The 23,249-nt window shown below is 35.2% G+C and overlaps 1 protein-coding gene across 1 annotated transcript; it reads right to left on the reverse strand.

Annotated features, from left to right (window-relative positions):
• Window positions 1-928: 928 nt before the first annotated feature.
• LOC125875944 (protein ENHANCED DISEASE RESISTANCE 2) lies at window positions 929-22,281 on the reverse strand. The gene is made up of 22 exons (XM_049557018.1): window positions 21,867-22,281; window positions 19,748-19,822; window positions 19,542-19,595; window positions 18,969-19,034; window positions 17,949-18,007; window positions 17,411-17,487; window positions 15,389-15,505; window positions 14,234-14,268; window positions 13,144-13,244; window positions 12,978-13,073; window positions 11,644-11,708; window positions 10,998-11,069; window positions 8,619-8,789; window positions 7,582-7,781; window positions 7,392-7,458; window positions 6,118-6,293; window positions 5,687-5,788; window positions 3,458-3,505; window positions 2,973-3,116; window positions 2,808-2,903; window positions 2,094-2,195; window positions 929-1,260 (listed from the first exon to the last, which is right to left on the reverse strand). Exons 1-22 carry the CDS (start codon window positions 22,101-22,103, stop codon window positions 1,168-1,170), a joined length of 2,253 nt encoding a protein of 750 aa, XP_049412975.1. The 5' UTR covers window positions 22,104-22,281; the 3' UTR covers window positions 929-1,167.
• Window positions 22,282-23,249: the final 968 nt, after the last annotated feature.

Genomic DNA, 23,249 nt, shown 5'->3' on the forward strand with positions numbered 1-23,249 from the left:
TTTGGTGTGTGATATCTATTTAGTAAATGTATTTATATTTTGCAGTTTCTAGCTTATCAAACTAAATAAATAAAAAGGTTATTTAAGCATATAAGAATAATGGATTATATAAAACATTAGGTGATAATGAATAAAGGGATGTCAGCTAAGGCAAAAAGGGAAATTATTCCAATTATTTTTCTCCTCTTTTCACCTACTCTTTTGACCATACAATTTCAAGTGGGGAATGATAAAAATTAAAGGGAACATGTATCAAATCCTTTGGATCACTCAATCACATAATAATATGTGACATCCTTTTAAAAGAAAATAATAATTGAAGAATGTATGAAAATTAAAACACCTTTAAAACATGACTCTTTTGGTTAATCTTAAATCTAACTTTGCATTTAAAATATTGTTCTTGATTGGGTTTTACTAGAAACCAACCTGGATTTGTGTGAGCTACTTGTTTAGCTTAGATTCTGACCGACCACCGAAAAAATAAAGTTTTGTAGACTCGATCAAGTCACTTATAAAATGCTTGATATGTACTAGTGTTCATCAACTTTGTCTCAATACTAAGCTAATTGAAGTCGATTATACGAAACCTCTATATTGATCAACATTCAAACAAATCATAATAAACAGTGACAAAGTCGGGATTTTTTGTTTATAGATTCTGGAACACAATTCTTTCTACTTGCTGGATTCTGGATAGATAATTTTCACATATAAAATAAATATTTTAACACATACAAGACTTGGTCAAAGTTACTAAGTTTTGCTGAATCCTTAACCAGCATTATGGCTCCACCCCTAGTTTTATTATGCTAGCTGTTCCTCTACTTCAAAACATGTTATGCTTGCCAACTATCTTGAGTGAACATATGTTAAGGAAATTTTTAATTGAAGTTCAATTTATATAGAAGAGTGGACAATCACTATATCTGTCACAAATATATATAGATTTTTATTATTCACACAACATCCATCTCAGTTACAAGTTACAACTTTTGTTACAAGGTAAAACATTTGATTCTGTGCTGTTTTAGGTATATCATTATGATACAACTACTATAACTCATTCCCAGACAAGTGGGGATATAATGTATACAAAATAATAGTAATGACTCAACTACATTCGATTTCAAAGGCGATTAATGGCACTTACTAACGAAAGACTCATCAACCCTCCAATGGTACAGCAGAATCGACCTTTACGCGATTTAATCTAACAGTTCCAAGAATGTATTCAGGGAGTTCAGCCTCTTCTTTTGCCTGCAAAATGTGTATCCAACCATGGTCATGTGCAAGTGACATGAATCATTACAGAATGGCAAATGCAACTGAACTGTTAAGGAATTAAAACCAGGACGTCAACAACTTTTTGTCTTGTTGACATGGAGATGTATCGTTTTTGAACATGACCACTCACTTTATTTATTTTAAAGAAATCCGACCACCCAGTCTTTCAGCTTCCCTAGTAGTGGAGGGTTCAGCGTTGACCCCTACTTTGTTTATTAGTACTCAAGAAAAAGTACAAGTAAAGGGGGCGAGGTCAGTAGGACTTGATAAGGCTAGTTCAGAATATTTGAACTTCTCCTTTTACCATTTGCTCTTTATTCGATAGAGCATGATTGCGTTCAGGCACAACTTGTCTCTAGTTCTATTAGGTAATCTCGATAGTTGTGTTTTTTTTTTTTTTAAATTAGTAATGTTGTATTCCTCAGCATTAAGGATATGCTGGTGACCTCCAAAAATTCGTACATAGAGGGGCTAGGAAGGCTAATTACAAAGATCCTAACATAGATATCTAGATAGTTGTGTTTTATGTCTGGTTTTAAGTATCTTAAACTTCAATGCTTAAAGAGGGAAACAACAACATCACCATGTCATGTGCATAGTTGAGAGAGACAGAAAACATTAATCAAGCAAAATGACGCTAAAATAGATCTGCATCCATTCTTCTTTGTTTGTGAAAGAAACTTCTCATAAGTGCCAGAAACAGCAATTAAATGGTCTAGCATTTCATAAGGTTATCACTCTAAACTACCAGAATAGTTTTACTCCTATTGAGATGGACCACGATCACAAGATGAAGAACAACATACCTCGACTAGAATAGCAAGATCAACGACAAGGCTTGTCACATAGCCCAGTACAAGACCAATAACACCTCTTGCCACAGATGAAGAGCCGATGTCCACATCAATCTGCATGCATGAAGTTCCATTTCAGGATTAAAAATTAAAAGTCAGTGAAGAAAGCATATGCATTGAAGGAAAGCCACTTGAGAGTTCAGACAAATCCATGCAAGCATAAATGCCTGAGCACAAGAGAAATATTTTCTTGCTTTTTCAGAGAGAACTCTAGCAACTTAGGGTGTGTTTGGTATGTTTTCCACTGAATTTTCCTGGAAAATAAGTATTTTCTTATTTCTTTTCTGGTGTTCGGTAAATAAGCAGAAAATATTGTTCCAAAAGCATTTATATATAATCTAGGCAAACACTATGGGGGTAGCGGTGTGAGGATGATCGGGGTGGGGGCCTATGAAGTGTGGGGATGTGTTGGAAGGTGGGGAGAAGGCAATCAATGTGGAATGTCACTGATGAAACTTGTTTTCCTATTTTCCTCATTTTAAAGAACCTTAATTTCCAAGAGAATAATTTAAAAAAATTTGACCAACCAAACATGGAAAAATTGAAAACTCTATATCAAAGACACCCAGCAACTTAATCCACACCGTTCCAACATTAAAGGCAGTAAAAGTAGCATGGTGATAGCATGCAGAATGCAAACTAAGAAAGTCAAATTTGGAACCCAACCTCCAGAAAGTTATCTTGTCGAAGGTACTTGCACGTTACTGCCTTCCCCAGAAGGCAAGCTTTAGTTCCAACGGCACGCTTAACCATCCAGTATCCCTGTTATCAGAAGCTATTAGCAAAGAGTGTATAAAGAAAGAAGTCTGCTCCTGACAGAGTAATTGATACCTCTCTAATGCTTGGAATCAATTTGAATCTTGAATCACGGAAAGAGTCAGTTCCATCAATGAATTTACCCAACAATGAATCCTTATTTACAGGTCTGTCAGCGGCATAATAAAGAACCAGGCTATAATTTGGTTTAGCTGGAACCTGAAAACCAAGCCAGAACAGAATCGGTGACATTTCTTACAATGACTTTTATTCAACAAGATTGCATTTTCAGGTTAAAGACCCAAATTTGTGATGTCCTTCCCTTTTAAAACTGTATTTGTATTTTTCAACTAGATAATCTCAAAGATAATGATCAACGTGAATGTTTTAGGACGAATCTTTTCGCTATAATACACAGTTTAAACTCTTAACTCTTCAGCCTTAAATTCTCTTCATACTTTTGGATCCACAGTGGTTATTAACGATGTGTTCATGTCAAGTCTTTTGTGAAACAGTCTGATCTATTTAAAAATAACAAGGGAAAAGCCAAAAGGACGTACCTGAAGGTTAATTATTAGGACGAATGGAGTTTTCTTCCCTGCTTCAGACTGCAGTTAGGAAACATTGTTAGCAACAAATATGCTTAGCAGCTAATAGAATCAGGAAATAAGATTGGATAGAGAAATATGCTTCATTGCAGAAACTGGCAACCAATTCTTGAACATTGCTCAGTTAGAAACATTGTTTTTTGGGTTGAATTCAAGGAAGCTCTTTAAATCATATCTTGTTTACCTTATAATGAGGAACAAATTCCACTAGCAGAAAAAAAGCATTTCCAGATTCTACGACACTCGGGACAAACTGATATATATGAATATATTCTGCTTTTACTTGACAAGTGGAAAGAGAACTGCTCTTGCCTGTGAAATTTATATAGTTCTATTTGCAGTGGTACTTGGTGATTTCATGTGCTAATTGTCCCCACTTTGTCCTCTAACTTCTAAGACCTTGCAACTATTTTCAATGTTTCATATAGGGGTTGACACTGCCTTGATGAATGGAAATGTCTAACTTTACCACTTAAAATCTTTTTGAGAGAAGGGTAACTTTGTATTCACACCAAAAAATTCATCATCCAAAAAATGATGAATTGGAAACTTACATCCCACCCATGGATATACTTTACAAGTTTCCTATAAAGTCAACTAAATCTACTATATCCCCTACAAGATTCTGTTTACACCAAAAAAACAAAAGGCTTATACAATTCATTCTAATCTTTTGTAAGTTAGTCTTTTGTCCCTCAAAACTTCATAAATTTCTTTCTTTCCAGAGGATCCACCATATGCAAGCAAGGATAGTCATCAGTGTTCATTTCTTCCTTTGTTCCCAATACCTTTCCAGCTATTTAGTAGTTCCTTTGTTGTGCTAGGCATCACCAATTTAACTCCCAACAGAGCCAAAAACATGTTCCATAGGCTCAACTCTGCCTTACAATGAAGGAACAGATGGTCATAGATGGTCATTGACTTCTGCTTCCTGTTCACACATGACACATCTTGAACAAAATTGCCATCCCCTTTTCTGTAAGGCCTCATGTGTTAAACAAGCCTTTCTACAAACCAACCAACAAAAACAAGCTACCTTTGGGGGACATTTGGTCTTCCAGATTAACTTCCAAGGCCAAATGTCTACCATTGACTGCCTTGTGTTAAGATTCCAGTAACATGAATTTCACTGTGAACACACCCTTGTTATGTAATTTCCATCTAGGTTTGTCAGGCCTTATAGATAAAGCAAGGTGTGAGTTTAGTACTCCTAATAGGTTAGCAACTTCCCCAATTTCCCAGTCATTTAGTGTTCTTCTAAAAACAAGGTCCCATCCCTGCTGACTCCAAGCTTGGGATACAGAGACATTCCTTTGCGTACTCAAAGTGTAAAGACGTGAAAAGGAGTTTCTAAGACTGTCTTCTCCAATCCACACCTCATTCCAGAGACAAAAAGTTGATTGAACAAAAATTACCGTGAGACACAGTTATGGACAACTCCTCCCGTACCATAAAGGTCTCCAGAAGTTTGACATTGATCATGATATTAGAAAGAAGTTTGGAAGGAGAGAAACTAGTGAAAGGGTAGCAAATACCTCGGGTAACTCGGAGGTAAAATATCGGCAGAAAAGAAGCCACCATAACTAGTTAAAAGCTAAGATCCATTCCCCCCTTCATTGTAGCACTTTGTGTGGTGAAAGAGACTATTCTCGTAATAACAATCTTAGGATGCATACGGCAATGCTTATAATCACAAGTTCATGACTAAATATAAAAAGCTAGAAAAGTGAAGTTCTTGCATTATCACTTTCATGTTTTTTCTGTTTCTTTTCCTTTAAATTGATATGTAAAACTTTACAAAGTTTCTATATCATACAACATAGTTTGCAATGACTTTCAAGAGACAAAAAGCGACGACAAGCACGTCTACAGGCAGTGTTTTCTATAAATATAATTTCAATAATCACGTAAATGGTTTGCTTCAAAGGTCAGGTATCTGACCTGACCTATCTCAGCGTTAGCTCCATATAGGAGCTATCTGATTGCATCTTTCGTTTAGGAGATAATTAGAAACAATATATCCATTATCCTCTCAGAAAGATTCAGAAAAATTTAGATAGTGCATTGACGTGAAGTATATTATCTTTTGTTCACTTTATTAGTTTGACTAACAAAACGACTTTTCATCTTTTTCTAGAGGATAAACAAAGTGCAGTCAGGTACTAAGTGATTCTTCATTACCTGAACAAGACACTTAGGATGAAGAGCAATATTTGTGATGCATTCATCTACCTTGAACCAGTCAACAGCAATAAGCTTGAGCAGAGGATCTCCACCAGTAACCTACAAAAGATGCAATTACTATGATTCTAATTTCTATCCAGCTTAATTGCATGACCTAAACTACGAGGTAAGCAAGGAGTTTAAAAGATGTCACGGCCTTGGTTATCAGCAATAAATAAAAACAAACAAATTGTCCATAGGCACAATTTTTATGAGTCAATAATACCCTAGGTCTTTTTTCTTTTCTTTACACTCAAAACTGCTAAATAGGTGACTCTTGTGATTAATTAGCTAACGAAAGAGAAGCAGGAATTAGAAAGCTGGAAAAAAATATTCAGGAACATGTGAAAACTTGATCCAAATATTTGGATTCAAGAATTAAAAGCTACCTTCGTACTGTCTTTCAAGTATGTCTTCCCTCTGATCATGAAACCAGAACCACTTGGCAAAGACCAGCAATCAGAGTCACCCTCACCATTCGCATGCCGCATGGTACCATGAAACTGACTTGGATCAAGAGTTAATGAAGGTACATCGGGATTTAGTTCCTTACTAGTGTCTGGTGCTGCATGCAAGACAATTTTTTTTAATGAAGTTGTTTAAGAGACTTTAAAGTGGAAAAGGATAAAACGCAGTATCATCTAAAAACTGTAAACAATTTCCCTACACCTGAATGTACATAAAAGTGACCTTATACCACCCACTCCCTACTCCAGAAAAATGGTACATAGTGGCGAGAGGGATTTATGCAAGGTGTATACTTTCTTTGCAGACCTCTACATTAAACATTCAAACCTTCTAGGTTAATAAAACAATACTTTTGTGTTCTTCTGATAGGTAAAGGTAGTTTTATTGATATTCAGCAATAAGTGCATGTTATTACACCAAGAGATTAGCTACATCCAATATTGTGCAGTACCACAATAACAACTATGCCTCAAATCACATATTATGTACTGAGCTCAAAAATAAATTTCTTTTTTTTTTTAAAGAAAGAGCTCAAAAAATCAATTGGCATCTATGAGTTACATCAGTTACTACAGCCACGTTGCACCAAAGGATAATAGAGAGATACATCTAAACTTTACATTAATCACAGATCCAGATAGAAGAGATACATCTAAACTATACAGTTGTCACGGCTCCATGTTTGTTTCTTCCATCTCTTTCCTTCCAGATGGACCACCATATTGTCATAGGGATGGTGATCCAAACCAAGGTTGAAGTCTTTACTTAACCTTTCCTGTACTGGCATAGGAGGAGTGCTTGGCTGTTCTAGGCATTCCTCAACTAAGTAACAAAACACTGAACATTACACTCCAAAGTTGGGTGGTGAAACTGCAACGGAAGAAGAGATGGCTCACATCTTTCCTTTCTTTTTCACAGAGGGCACTGTTGCCAATGTTAGTCCCCTATTTTGGAGATTGTTTTGAGTAAGCAATTCTTGTGTTTAATTTTTTTTTTTGAGATAATTCTTGTGTTTAATTTTAATTGGTCTTGAAGAGGACTAATGTTCTTCATAAATACCATCTCAAGTAAATCATTCATGATCTGCTTAGTATTTAGAGTAACTGATGATGGAGATACATGATTACAAATTGAACTGCTACAGAGATGCTTCCACATATACCAAAGCAAGCAAGGTGGCAATGAATTTAGTTACCCGATGTCTTCTTTAAGGCCAAGCTTGCTATGGCCCATGAAACATTTTTTAGCTTAACCTTTTTGTCCTGTCAGAGGTAAATAAAGAGTTAAAAAAAACATATAAAGGGTTCAAAGGCAAGGTAATTGAACAAGACAGTTTCCGGAACTATTGCAGTGGTTTTGATGAAGGAACACGAGAAACAACAAACCTGCTTACTAGATACTTCATCACCACTATCTTCATCTGATGATGACGAATCGGTACCTATTGCATCATAGAATTCATCTGACCCCATTGCATCCTCAAGCTCATTGCTTGATATAGAAACACCAGATGTTTTTGACTGAACAACTACAGTGGATGATTCAAATGTAAGTGCTGGATTTGCTCCAATATATTCCTTCAAACCTACACAAATAATAAAACATAAAGACGGGCAAAAATCACCACTGCAATGATCTGTGATATAAAGAAGGTTGCATGGTCTTGCCATTCTGACTTCAGAATTATTGTATGGTGACTTTAATGGAAGAAAAATCTTTCTGGAAATACACGAAGATGATCAACACAGGTTAAGGTGTAAATTTGAAGGAGCCAAACACAAAGGAACTGTTAGTTCATGGAGGAAGGGGAGGGTAAATAACTGCCCCTCACAACCTTCGAGAAAGTTGGAAGAAAATCAGAATACAGTGTTAAAGGGAACTAGAGTCAAAGGACCTTTTGGTTCACTACTACCGTCAGATTACAAAGGAAATGCAAGTGATTTAAGTGGTCCACAATTTCTGGCCAATGATAAAGGAAGCAAGGAAGAACATAACAACTCACAGGTATAGGAAAGAAGAAACTATACATTGATTAGTGAAAAAAAATCTTAACCGGAAAGTGAGGTAGAAAGAGAGAATTAATCTTTCACTGCTTAAGAAAGGAAAATAAAGAGGCAGAGTTCAGCAGACCACATAAGCTCCGGTTACATAATGTAAGAGCAAAATCAGAGGCATTACTCTCAACTTTCACTCAACACGCAAAGTAGAAACAGAGAACAGAAGAAAACAACGCCGCATCATCAATGCCAAAAAGAATATGTTCGACCTACAGATGAAGGTTATGGTTCTTTTGTCCATTTTCTGGGGATGGGTAGAGGGGAGGATAATTCTGGAAACTAAAAGGATACAATGTATTGTGAATTTAGGCTTTCTAACACAAGGCATGAGCTTCCAGAAAACATAGGTAATCAAATTGACCAACCTGCCACTTGACTCAACATTCCAAAAGGAAGTGTTCTCTCAAATTTACAGAACTCATTATTCTTCCACTTAAACCAGGCCTTAGAACGTATCTCCAGAATCAGTGTCACAAGGCATCTGGCAGGCTTTAATGAGGAGGAAGTGCCTATATTGCTGATCTCCCAAGAACAAGCTACAATTCAACATAGTTTAGTCAGGACCAATCAGCAATGCTTAAGAATGAATAATCTCTTATCTTAAATAAGTTGCAATAAATCTAGAAATGCTAACATCAAACTCATAAAATTTCCATGATATCAACAATGTCTTGAGAATTGTAGCAAGAACAATGGTACTCATGCAGCATGCATCAGGATCTAATTAGCAGCTTGAAGTAGAAGCATATACGGCTATATAAATGCACAAACCAATTACAGAAACTAAGGTTCATGATCATCACTTTGACAGCATACTACATAAGAAAGTAAAGTTTGGCAGACATCATTCTCACAGATCTACCACTAAGGAAAACTTTAAGTATAAGTAAAACAGTGTCAATAGAACTTCACTATACCACAAATAATTTTGATAGGTAATATAGCATAATTTCTTTTGAGAAAGAATTTAGCATAATTTCTTAAGAAAAACATTACCAAGGAGGAAGGAATGCAAAGTAATATGGATAAGTTATAAACAGAAGATGTATAGCTAGCTGAAGATCTGTATAAACAAACATTAGGACACATTGAGAAAGCCAAACAAAGAGACGAAATTGTGTCATTATGGCCCAACATAAATTTTGAAGCACTTCATGCAAGGTAAACATTTGAAAAAGGTACAGCTCATGAATCTAAAATTAAAAAGTGGACTGTACTTGAGGTTAGTAGTGTTGCACATATTGAGAAGCAGAAGAATGGGTATGTAACATGTTACAATGTGGTTACAGGTACAAGCAAAAATGTTAACCAAGGACAGATTGCTCAAATGGGGCTACAGTGTAGATCCTCAGTGTGTGCTGCACGTCAATGGAAGAAGAAACAAGGACCATCTGTTTGTGCAAAGTCAATTCACCAGGCAGCTATTTTTTTTGAGGCTGGTAACAATTCACCAGGCAGCTATGGGCTAACATTCTGTGATGGATGCATCTACAGTTTGGTATTGGTAGAATATGGGATCATCATCTAACAGTAGATCACCAAGAGTGCAAAAGGGAAGACTCATAGAGCTCAAATATTTAAAATGGTCTATGCTGAGACAGTCTATGCCATATGGATAGAGAAAAATCAAAGAATTTTTTTTAGCAAAAATATGTTGATGTGGATAGGATCACTAGGAATATTGCCTTCTCTTGTAAAATGTTAGAGCACCACTTGGTGTGAGAACTTCAATTCAGTCTTGGCTGCTGTAACCATTCTAGCACCTAGGTGGAAACCTCAATAGGCTGTTAGTTATTTCATGGAGGTTAGATGGATGTCTGTTTATTTTCTCAGATTAAGCTGGCAGTCGTTGTTGGCTTGGTTTTTAATTGACTGGTGATTAATGCAATGTTAGTCACCTAAAAAACATGTATAAGAACAGGTTATAAACCCTGTTGCTGCAGTAACCCCCTAGATGCCTGATCCTAGTAAAGTCAGCTGTTTCCTGTTTCCCCCTCCCTGCACAAGTATTGCTGTCTTCCACGTGTTACAAGTATGATCTCTTAGGTTACCATGATTATCCTTGACCTTTTCTATGAAATCCAACACACATTTTGAAGCTCAATTATCTCATATCCATCTGGATTAAAGAAATCATTAATTACTCAAAGGAGATGAATTTCCAGACGACAAAAATCTAGCTGAGCTGCACTGAATTGGGATTGGCGGGATGTTTAGGATAAATACCCAGATTATAAATATTTCCAGATATACAAAAACATATTCCAAAGGCTTATGCATCTGGACCAGTTATCTTCCACAATAAACTTCAGTCTGAGCCATGTCAAATACCTCGTTTAAGCCTTTAAGGTCTTTATCAAAATCCTACTTCATCTCCTACCCTCATTTTCGAGCGACATGTGGTTTTGGGACATATAAAGTAAGAAATTTTTTTAGTTTATCAAGCTGAGGGATCAAGTTCAGTCTCTTGAACCAGTGCTTGAGAACTTCGGGCATCAAACTAATGTTTGTAAGGTAACTGAAATCTCTAAAATATTTATCAACTCCATGACACTAACTCGTATTCTACCCATCATCTCAAGGTAGAAACACATGAGTAGGAAAATAGCATGGACGAGGTGATAGCAATCCCTGAATCAAGCCTACATCCTAACCATACTAGTAACAAGCGAGCTCTTCAGATACTATATTTTATTTTGATAAACCTTCCAGTATTGAATCTTTTATGAAGTGGAGTTACTTACCAATCATTTTTATACGTCGATATCCACTTTTTGGAGGCCGCTTTTTGTATTCCGTTGGGAAATGCAAAATTGCTGCATTAAATGTTGAAAAGTATCTATCAGTGAAAGCATAACAATTTAAAATGAAAAAGTAAACAAACAAGCTGAACAGCATATGATATGCATGCCTGGTATTGAGAAAACATAGATTCTATCCTACTAACAATTATTAAAACTCTATTTCTTTAGATAATATTTCCAAAAGGGAAGAACCACAAGTACAAATATATACTATCCAGTGCCCGAGGAACTCCCTGCCAGGACACTCATCAGATCTATATATATGCAGGTATTGCCAATGTACTCAAACTATATAAAGGGCAAGGTCTGATTCTCGGACAATGCAAGCTCTAATCCTTCACAAATTCTCTGCTTATAATTTCTACAAAATTTGCATAAGTACACCATACTTGCAATATTTTGAGGTGTAAGGTTCTAAAATAATAGGGACAGCAAATTTAAGCAAATGAACTGATTCAGGCATATTGATCTACTTATTAACAAAACAAAAGAAGAAGCAGAGATTATTAGAAAGCTGTCTCAAAGAAGAATGATTTCTGGATATAATACAGATGAATTTAATAGAGAGAAAGCTCAGGATCCTCACTATATGTTCCGTCTTGACCATGAAACCACCTCCGAGAAAAGACAAAATCTCTTTTAGACTGCCACCTGCAAAAGAGAACCTCTGATGTATTAAAAGAAGAAGAAGAAGACTCGAGGAGACCAAATTTGAAAGACCTCCAGACATAAAGAGAAGGATCACCCACATCAAAGGGTTGAAAAAATGATAACATTTCACTACAGGCCTATCAAGATGGCAAGTGATACATAAAACAGGACAAGACAACAAGGTTTGATGTTGCGTGTACAGACACCTTAAACAATACATTTCACAATATCAAGGAAGATTCATAACCAACAGTGTTTCTTTCGTTCACATCACTCATTCGTGTTCTCCTTAATCTCACCTCATACCGTACCACCTAGCTTTGGAATTCAACTGCTCATAGATGCTAGTATTTCTTTTATTCTGTTTCTACATTACTTAGATATCCAAATGCTATCTTCTGCTTCTCAGCGTCCCTTTCCATTCTTCTTCCTAACAACAACATACACACAAGTGGGGTCTGCGGAGGGTGGTGTGCACGCAGCCTTTGTGAATATAGAGAGATTGTTTCCTAATTCCTGGTGTATGTTTTGAATCTTACCACCCTTATGCCTCAGCAGCCGCTATTAGAGAAAGAAAATATGGAAAAAGAAACTACTATCACTAAGTTGATTTTGCTCACCACCCCAAATCCCTAAACTCCTCAATCTTGGATACATCCTCAACATTTCTTGATGTATCCTTATCTGCCCCCTCTGTAATTTTATAATTTTTTTTCATTATCTTATCCAATTTTTCTTTCACTGAGGATTTTAACTGTAACTTGGTGGTTATGAGCACTAGAATAAATTTAAGGCAAGTTGATATGGGAAACACATTCAGTCTTCCATTCCTATCAAGGACTCGTAAATCTACTTGTTCCAATTCCTTTGCTTCTTTCTTTTTCTTCTTTTTATATGCCACTCACTGTTACATTCTTTAACATTAAGCTTTAAAAATTTGTATAGCCAAAGAATAATTGTACAGCACCATACCTGATTCATTGACTCAACTAGTTTTAGTACTAGTCGTGCGCCAAAGATGCTGCTAGCTTCTTAGAAGCAGTCATATCCAACATGTATAGAGGGGAAATACTAGTCAGCCACTTCATCCAACTTGATGTTATGAGATTGAGGAATACTCTTATATTTCTGAAGACTGGTTGATAGTTTGTCTCATATCGGTTAGTGATAGGCTCTTCAATCAGATTTTAAATGGTCTTTCACAGTTCTCAAAAAATATACCCCCGCAGAGCACCATTAAGAAGCAGAATATGAATGGTTGGAACTTACCAAGAAAGTTTTCGGAGATCAAGTGTCCCATAAACAACATCACAGTGACCGTCCAAAGATTCTATCAATTCCACGTCCCCTGTTAACGTATCCCACCTGCAAGATAACTATTAGGCAGAATTGAACAATAAAATTCCACAACTTTCACATAGTTCAAGGAACATACTCATATCTTTGATGTCGATCAAGACTCAAAAGCACGTCAAAGACAGTATCTGCACTAGCTTCGACAACAGCAACAGCCTTGACAAGAACTCCTTTACCAGTCTACAGGAAAGAAGAAAAGAGAATGGCAGACAAGTTCTTGATTGTACAAATAAAACCTAGGATAATATGAAAGACCTTAAAAGGAGCATGTCAGACAAGTTTGTGACTGTATAAATAAAATAAAACCCAGACAACGTGGAATCCTTGAAGATTTGCCAAATATAAAAAAAATATGAAGAGACAGATGACAAAAGAAAAGAACAGAATGCTTATATCTACCTTCTATTTCATAGATATTAAATCAGCAGCTACCTTATAAATAAAATATTAAATCAATAGCTTCTGGAAATTCATCTTAGTCTCCTTTTACCTACTATCTTTAATGTTGTTATATTTTAGAAAGAAATTTGCTTGGGATACAGCAAGTATCCTATCAAACTGAGTTCTGCCCTTTCTCAATCTCGCTACTCAGCAAGATGTCATATAAATCAGAAATCAGAATCAGTGACGAAGGAATTAGAAAAGAGAAGTCATAAGAAAATATACTAATGGTTCAGTTTCTTCAATCCTGAAGGTCATGCATAGATTAAGACTATTTTAATGTAGGTATATACTTTTCTTAGTTTAGCACAAAAGGGCATGGCCTAGTGGTCAATGAAGTGGGCGGAGAACCATGAGGTCTAAAGATCAAATCTCAGTGGAGGCAAAAACTCGTGATTTCTTCTATTTGTTCAAGCTTTGTGGTTAGAGTTACCCGGTACATGTGTTGGTGGGACATAGTAGGTAATCCATGAAATTAGTCGAGGTGGACGCAAGTTCACCTGGACACCATGGTTATATATATTTGTATGTACATATTTGATGGCTTAAACAAAAAATTACATATATCAGACAAGAATTAAAGAGTGACTTTCATAAGCTTGGTTAAAGCTCTTAAAGATTTATCATATCTCTTAATATGCACCAATAAACAGCAGTCTAGACATCCCAACACAATATAAACTTGCAATCTCCAATCACGACAGTAAATCCAGTGACATGGCAGATACCTTTTTGTTTGCCATATCTTCAAATATCCGAACACCTACACTACAAAGAAGGTGGGAAACAACATCAGAAAATGAGTTACAACATTTGAAGAAGGCACATTTTAGAGGCATAGCAGATAAGTTTAAACAAAATTATTCCAACTCGAAAATTCAATTAAAGATCTAACAGGAAAAGATCAAACTGAAATCCTAAAACCATTTTATCTTTCCCTTTTTATATTACTAACCAAGAAGAAGAAAATCTAAAGCATATATTGTGCTGAGAAGAAGTAACTCTTTCTTTGGCATGGTCATATATTGTACATTTTTCTTTCCTCTATTTGACTGCTGCATTATAATATATTTGGGGATTCATTGCAGTACGTAGTCTTAATAACAGAAAACTATACCAGGTTCTCAAACAATTATCTGCTAAGCAGGTTGTTGATACCCTGTTTGATTTCTGGTCAGGATGTTATTTCATTCAAAGCCGATTTTCTTTTCCTTTCAGGCTATTTGTCCTTCAGGTGTAAACAGTTATTTGGACCAAATTGTATCATCAATCTGCAAATATTCCTTTCACCTGCTTTGTTTGTTTATATTTCATTAACTTACAGAGCTACAAGAAGAAACAACTTGCTGACCTACTTCATTACAGATATCAAGCTCCATTAAATTTGTTTTCTTTTTCTTTTTTTTTATGGTCATCATTTTAGTCTTTCGGAAACAACTCTCTACCTCCACGAGGTAGTGGTGACTGGTAAGGTCTGCATATATTCAGCCCTCCTCAAACCCCACTTGTGAGATTTCACAAGGTATGTTGTTGTTGATTGGCATTATTCTGTTTTTTCTCCTCGTCTAATCCAATAGCTTTTTAAAAATATTACTCCCCTCCATTTCGATTAGCTTGTCTTACTCTCCTTTTTAGCCTGTTTAAAAAAGAATGTCTCTTTCCTTTTTTTGGCAACTCATTAATTTAAACTTTCCACGTAACATGTTTAAGACCACAATATCAAATGACAGTTTGGTTCAATCTACATATCTTTTAGTTTATGACCCCAAGATTCTCATTCAAATATTTTTCCTTACTTTCTTAAACTCTGTGCCAAGTCAAAACCAAACAAACAAATTGAAACGGAGTGAATAATTGTTATTGAAGAAGATGAAAAGACATACCATCAAGGGTACGAACACATTTCCACTCATGTGCTTCAACCACATCTGCTTCAAAGTACACATCTGATTCACTTTTGGCACCCAATTTTGAGGATTTCCGCAAGAGCTTCTCGGGACCTATGCATTAAAGGACATTTTTGAAAATTTATTGTTATTTGAATGTTTGTATTCACACATCAAGGACACGTGGTTAATTGTGTTGTGGATGGCAATATCAACATTTGACAAATAGTCAAGGATAAAAGATTTTGTAAAGCAACAAAAATAAGAGATAAATAATACAATAGGATACTTAATTTGGATGGAAAGAAAAATCATCTACAATTGAAAAGCATAAAGACTAGCCAGATGGAAGGGTCAATACATTTCTTTTGGTGGTAGACACATTCTTAACAACTCTGTTCTAGATTCTCTACCAACATATGTTATGTCTCTTTTCACTATACCAGCAATAGTGGTTAAGAAATTGGACAAACTTAGGAGAGATTTCCTTTGGCATGGTTGCAAAGAGAACAAAGGATACAATTTGGTCAAGTGGGCGACAATTTTGCATAGAAAAGATAAAGGTGGCTTGGGCATCAGAGTTTTGAGGAAGCATAACAACAGTCTTTTGATGAAATGGTTGTGGAGATACACTGAGGAGAGGCAAGCTTTGTGGAAAGATTTGATTAAATGTAAATATGGGGAGGATGGATTCAGGTGTAGTAGCATGAGCACGGATGCTTATGGAGCGGGGGTTCGGAGAGCTATTAGAAACTTATGGCCCAAGTTAGAAGCAAATTTACATATCAAGGTGGGGGATGGAAGGAGAACTAGATTCTGGTGGGATGTATGGATCAAACAAACCCCCCTAAAAGACCTGTTTCCTGATCTATTTATTTTGTGCACCAATTCTGAGGCAATGATCAGTGATTGCTGGACAGTACAAGGTTGGAATCTCTATTTCAGAAGACTTCTAAATGATTGGGAAATAGAGAGAGCAGCCAAATTGTTGGAGGAAGTGGGGGATTTTGCAGGCACCAATAATGACAATGTTGTTAGATGGTCACACAGTAAGGATGGGATCTTCACAGTTGGCAGGGCATATAAAAAGGAGTGCAACTCGCAAAGTAGCAGATACCAGAGTTCATGGAAAAATATCTGGAGGACTACAGCACCAACAAAAGTTAAATGCTTTACTTGGCTGGTCATCAGAAAGGCATGCTTGACACATGAAGTCTTGAGGAAGAAAAGAAAGATCATACTTCCGTGGTGCTCTTTATGTGGGAAGACAGGGGAAACTAACAGTCACCTATAGTCACCTATTCTTACCTTGTACTTTCACAGCACAAATATGGTCCATGTTTCTCAACTTTTTAGAAGTGAAATGGACTATGCCCGAACATACAGCTGATTTACTTAGTTGTTGGATTAGGAGAGGAGGTAGCAAGAGACAGAAGACCTGGTGGAATTTGATTCCACATTGCATCTGGTGGACAGTGTGGAAGGAGAGGAATAGTAGGAATTTTGAAGATATATCCAACTCCATTCACAAGGTTAAATGGAATTGCATTGTATCTCCATATTTTTGGTGTAAAGAGATAGGATTAGAGGATTCAGATCAACTTTTTGATCAACTTTTTGAATACTTAGGATCCTTGTAAGTATTATGATTTTTGTTCTTTTCTGATTTTCTAAAGGTCCCCAGCATATCCTTAATGCTGAAGAAGACAATGTTTACCAATTCTCAAAAAGAAAAGCAGCACATGCACCCATAGAGGTGTGAATATGCATGTTACACACACGGTATCCAGGGAAATAAAAGTTTTTATCTGTTTTGACATCACTTGTGTCATCCATACTGCTTGGAATCTATTTCTGTTACAGGAAGGAAATCAAAATTAAAAATACTAGTTAAAGGAATGAAGAAGCTATTCTATGCTGGAAGAGGCAAAATCATTTTTAAAAAAAATAAAAAATTGATCGGTGCAGGCAAAATCATAATTTTCACAGAGTATCATCAATAGTTTCCCCCCTCCTCACCTTGTCCTATTCTTATCAGCTGCTTCAAGCCATGTGCATACCGCCGTACTCTAGGTCGATGTCCAGCAAGGTTAATCCTTTGATAGAGAGATTAATTTAATGAGATACAGAAACTATTTAAAGAGATAGCAAGGAGAAAGACCAACTGTATAAGAATTAACATCACAAGGCTCAAACAACAAGTCAAAGAGTTGATGAAAACTGTAACATAGATATAAACACTATCCAAATCCTATGTTACTTAGATCCTCCAAAAATGTTGCCGCAGCCGTGTTGGATCCTCCAAAATAGTATCTTTTTGAAGTAATCGATGCAGATGCATGGGCATTTTTGCAAGATCCGAGCAATGTAAGCCAAATCATAAATTAGTAAGGCTTCTATTAATCACTCTCTAGTTTCCAGATTGTTGCCTCTTTTACTGAAGGAAGAAAATAGAAGGGGGGGAAGGGATGTGCGAGGCACTCCAAATAAATATGATATCAGCCTATTAAATTTCAGAAGAAGCATTTTTTTTTCAATCAAGAAGTCTGGACCATACTCGCTCTCTAACTTCAGTTTATCTCTTGCACTTTGACCTCTTGAAAGATCATAATCTGCCTGCAATAAAATAGTCCAGTATGAGAAACAACAGTTAATCAAAGTAACATGGCCAAATTCTTTCATGAGCATGATTTTATGGTGATTTGGGATCAAACCTATTCATGCATCAGATGCTTCTGGGAAAATTGCCAGAAGAAGCATCCATTTAGTGTCTTCTAACCTAATTCACTCCTAAGCAGGAAACAAATAACTACTTTTCCTCATTCTATTTTCGTACTTCATTATCACATCTTTCCTTTAATCACAGAAACCACAATAGTAAAAGTCGATTACAGTATTTCACATATATAGATGAACTTAAGTACACCTCCCTCCTAGGTGATTTCTTCTCATATGTCTAAGCATTGGTGGTTAGAGTTACCGGTACCTGTTGGTGGGAGGTAGCATATATCCCGTGAAATTAATCGAAGTCCGCGCAAGCTAGCTCGGACACCGACACCTACCTCATGAAATTTGACTAGAACAAAAATTAGAAAAAGAAATTGTGGTGCCTTATAATTTTTGTTTGCACTCCCCTTCTTTTTATTTTCTTATCTTGTACGTATAACCTCAATTAATAGGACTTGGAAACTCTGACCTAATCTCATGTGGAACAGATTAATGCCTTTGCTAAGTAACAACTCAAGTGATGTGCCGTTTGCAAGGGATATGGCGTGTGAAAGTCAACAAAGATGTTAATATCAGCTGGTTCTGTCTAAGATTGGATCAAATTGCCAAGTCCAACAAGTTCAAAATCAAATCAGCCAAACTGGATCAAAAGTGCAAGCCTTCTCTTGCATAAAATATAACATCACAATTATGCACAGAATACTTTAGAACTGCAGAGAGTATTATAGTCTCAAGGGGAAATGGGCAAACACCATTTTACTTGCAATAAGTTGGATCTGAAAACCATGTTAACAAAAATCATGAATAAAGGAAAAAGAAAATCAAGTCAAAAATACCCATCATGCCATACCTGTTGTTTTGCTCGATCAAAGGCTTCCATCCATTTCCGTACTTCACCAGGCGAAGCACAAGCAATCTTCCAGCAATAGATTTTAATCAAGTATTAGCCTTCTCAATATAAAATAACCCGCAAAACTAGCTAACTCCACAATGAGGAAACTAATAGTTGAGAGAGAATTAGTATAGAAGAGTTGACGGAAACATTTTGGATTTAAATGAGATGGATTCATACACCTAGTTGATGACATCATGAATCAGAGAGCATGAGCATGTCACTATTTATGTGTTTTTATGTTCGTTAGTGGACAACTTTATTGATTTGTCATCTATGAACAGAACAATAGGAAAATGTTAGGAAAAGAAGATAAAAACACATTCATTGTCCCTCTCCCTGCTTCTGATAATAAAGGGCAGTGAAATACTATCTTCAACTACATTACAGTGAATCAACTGAGCCCCGAGATATTCAGCATATGTTGGCAAGACAAATTTTGAACGACAGTAGTAAGAATCTTTATTAACAAAAGAAAGATAAGCATCATCAGCTTCATTAACAATGCATAAAGAATGAAGTCCCACTTACTTCTCCCCTTTTTGACTCGTCCAATCGATTGTAAAACCTCAACACATAGAGATCCTAAAAAGGACAAAAGAAAAAGAAAATGTCATTGGGGTATGGATGCAAAGAACACTTATCTGAAAGTACATGATGCACCAATAAAAAGAAGGGTCAAATTTATGGTTGAGGGTCAGAGAAATCAATATAATGTTAATGGTATTGAGTCTCACCCCATGGTTAACTCTTCGGCGACCTATTTCCTCCACCATAAGTGTGTGATTTATAACACCCCTCCTTATTGGTTTCTGCAACAAGGATGTAATAACATAAATCAAGGCCTTCGCTTCTTTGCAGCAAATACATCAGATACTAAAATACTCCTTTTTTCCTTTTTTATTGTGATTAAACACTAAAAATACTTAAATTGTATGGACCAATTATTCGACACAAGCTTGACAATGAATGAGAGAAAATGGGATGAGTACGCAAACTTTAGAATCGTTGCCATTAAAGATGGCCAGCAAGGGGCATTCAAAGAAACAGAAAGAAGATAAATTTGAAGGCATAAAGATTATCAACAAAGGGTTACCTACCTGGAAAATGGAAATCCAGCAGGTAACATAAAGGTTTTGCCTTAAAAAAGTAGCTATTCTGACAAACTCTTGCAACTAGTAATCCTGAATTCAACTTCCTTTTTTTACTGTAAACAAATTTGTTGGGTGTTTCTCTAGAAAGAGCTACAAGCACTTAGTACTCTATGGAATATCACATGATCTTTGTCAGCATATACCATATAATCCAGCTATTACCTCCTCATGTTTTACCAAGTATTTCTGACCTCACAGATGTAGAGCTCTAAAACTTTAGTCTCGACTAAGACAGAATGTGAAACCATAATAATTTTCCTTATTTTCTCACTTAACTAAACTGTGTTGCAAGGGTTCTTACTTTTTATTCACTCTTAACTCTTTCTTTCCTCTACAACCGATCTGTCAGTTAGCATTTACAGGAAAACAGGAAACACCACTAGTTTACGCAAATTATTTCAAGAAAGGGAGCAAATTTAATAATATGTTGTTCTATGTGGGGACTCATTCACACAAATATGTTGAATAAGATTATCTGTACTAACATATTTAAAAATTTGGATACTGACTCTAGCACTAGAGTTCTCTAAATTTCCTACAAACATACAAATCTATAAACAATACTAGAACACTCCTAGTGACCATAGGACTTTGGGGTCATTTGGTAGAGTGTATTAGGAAAAATAATGCATGCATTAGCCTTGTGTATTATTAGTACCTTGTTTGGTACTCTTTTCTAATATATGTATAACTAATGTTTGCATTAGTTATACACTCTATTGTGTGTTAAGATTGTAATGTTAATACCATGAATTTCAAGGTGTTAGCAATGAAATGGTTTTAATGCATGCATTAGCATGATTAAAGACTCAATTGCCCCTCAAAATCTCTTTTTACATCTTTTCCACCATAATAATGGAGGGTATCTTTGTAAATAATTTTTTTTATGTAATACATGTTATTTTTAATGCATCAAACCAAACAATGCATAAAAATCTATGTATAGTTAATGCGAGCATAACTAATACATGCATTGCTAATGCAAGCATTTCTATACAAATTGCATCTAAGGGTGTAGCCTAGTGGTCAATGTAGTAAGTTGAGAACCGTGATTTTTTCCCATCTGTCCTAGCTTTAATAAACAGAGTTACCCAATACATGTGCTGGAAGGTAATAAGTACCTCGTGAAATTAGTCAAGGTATAAACAAGCTTAGCTTGGACACCACCATTATTTAAAAAATGGTACAAAAGTACAACCTTTTTACTATCTCCATTTCAATTTATTTGTTCTGTTTTAACTTGACACGAAGTTTTAAAACGAATAAAGAAAGACTTTTGAATGTTGTGATCTAAAATTAAAGATATACAGAGTACCAAAATATCTTTTAATCTTATGGTGGTAAAGAGTTGTAATTGAAGAGTTTAACAAAAAAAAAAAGCATTCTTTTTTATAAAAAGACCAAAGAGGAAAATAGGCAAATAAATTGAAACCAAGTGAGTAATTATTTTTTTATAACATGGGGTAGGGAAGGGGAAATCATTATAAGGCAGGTATCGAACCCACCCAACAAAGTGAAAGTTAAGTTAGCCTACCAATTGAGCTACTAACAACAATAATCTTAAGAAACAAAAAACATCAGCTAGCCAACTAATTGAGCTAAAAAGAACAATAATCTTAAGCAACAAAAGCATCATCTAGTCAACCAACTAAGCTACTACGAACAATAATCTTAAGCAAACAAAAGCATAAAAAAAACTTACCAGGCCAGGATTTTCATGGGGATCTCTCTTATACATTTCCATATACTTCCCACGTATATACAAGAATCGAAGATGACAATACTCATGCCCAATTGTATTAACACCCAAATGATAAACCCAACCAAAATACTCAAAAGCATCATTCTCTCCACCTCTCTCATCAGCTCCACTCTCAGAACCACCACTCTCCGATGACCCACCTTCACTTTTCACTTTAGGGAAAATTTCTGAACCCATTTTCAAGAATCATATACAAAAAAACACACACACACACAAAAAAAAAAAAAAAAAAAAGTAATCTTGAAAATCAAATAATAATAAATAAATAAAAAACAGATAAAGGGAAAAAAAGGAAAAAGTTGGATTCTTTGCTTTGGGAATTGGAATAATTTTTTTTTTATAGAAATAGACGGAGATTTTTAATTTTTATTGATTGTATCGCACTGTTATTGAGGATGAATGAATGAAATAAGAAAGAAGTCTAAGGTGAGAGAATTTAGTTGAGTTTGCAAAGAACAATAGGAAAAATACACCTATTTTCAAGAAATTGTTTCTTTTTAGTTGTCAATTTTCTTAAATTTTGAAAAATAATTAATTAAAATAGACTCTTAAAAAAAGGAATGGAGAAAATACTTTTTTTTTATAATAAAGTTAGAATTTTTTTAGTTCGTATTCTCAAAATATTGATTACATAGTTAACTTTTTAATTGTATTTTATTGAAATTCAGGGTGGTACGAGAAATCAGTCAAGGTGTGAGAATTTGATTGAGTTGTATAGATCAAAAGGGGAAAAAAAATATGTTTTATGAGTTGTGTAAGTTTTAAGTATAAATTTTCTAATAAATTTAGTTTGAAAACTTAAATTATAATATGTTTTGATTGAAATTCTAAACACATAATTGAAAATGAAACAATAAAAAAGTCAAGGTGAGAAAAAATGTTTGGTTACGGAAAGTACACATACTTTCAAGAAATGATAATCTTTTTATTGAAGAGCTTTTAATTTTGAAATTTGTGTAAGTTTTCGATATATGAATTTTTTTTAATAAAAATTGTTTTTTTTTTTCAATATACCGTATGTATAATTGAAATAACAAAGCTTAACGGTGGATATCAAACATGGAATAACAAACAAATAAATATGATAGTATTATAAAGTATACATGTTCCATCGAATAAATATGATAATATTATAAAGTATGCATGTTCCATTCGACTTCCTACTTTGGAATACAATTTTAGAAAACAATTGGAGGTTGTCGGCAAGAGAGTGGGCCCCACGTTCATTGATTTGGATAATATTTATTTTTAGATAATGCTAAATGACCAGAAAAATTAGTCAGAATTTTAAAAAGTCTATAATATCATTTTTATTTTAAAATA

This window comes from Solanum stenotomum, chromosome 9, assembly GCF_019186545.1.
Source record: "Solanum stenotomum isolate F172 chromosome 9, ASM1918654v1, whole genome shotgun sequence".
NCBI classification, from domain to species: Eukaryota; Viridiplantae; Streptophyta; class Magnoliopsida; order Solanales; family Solanaceae; genus Solanum; species Solanum stenotomum.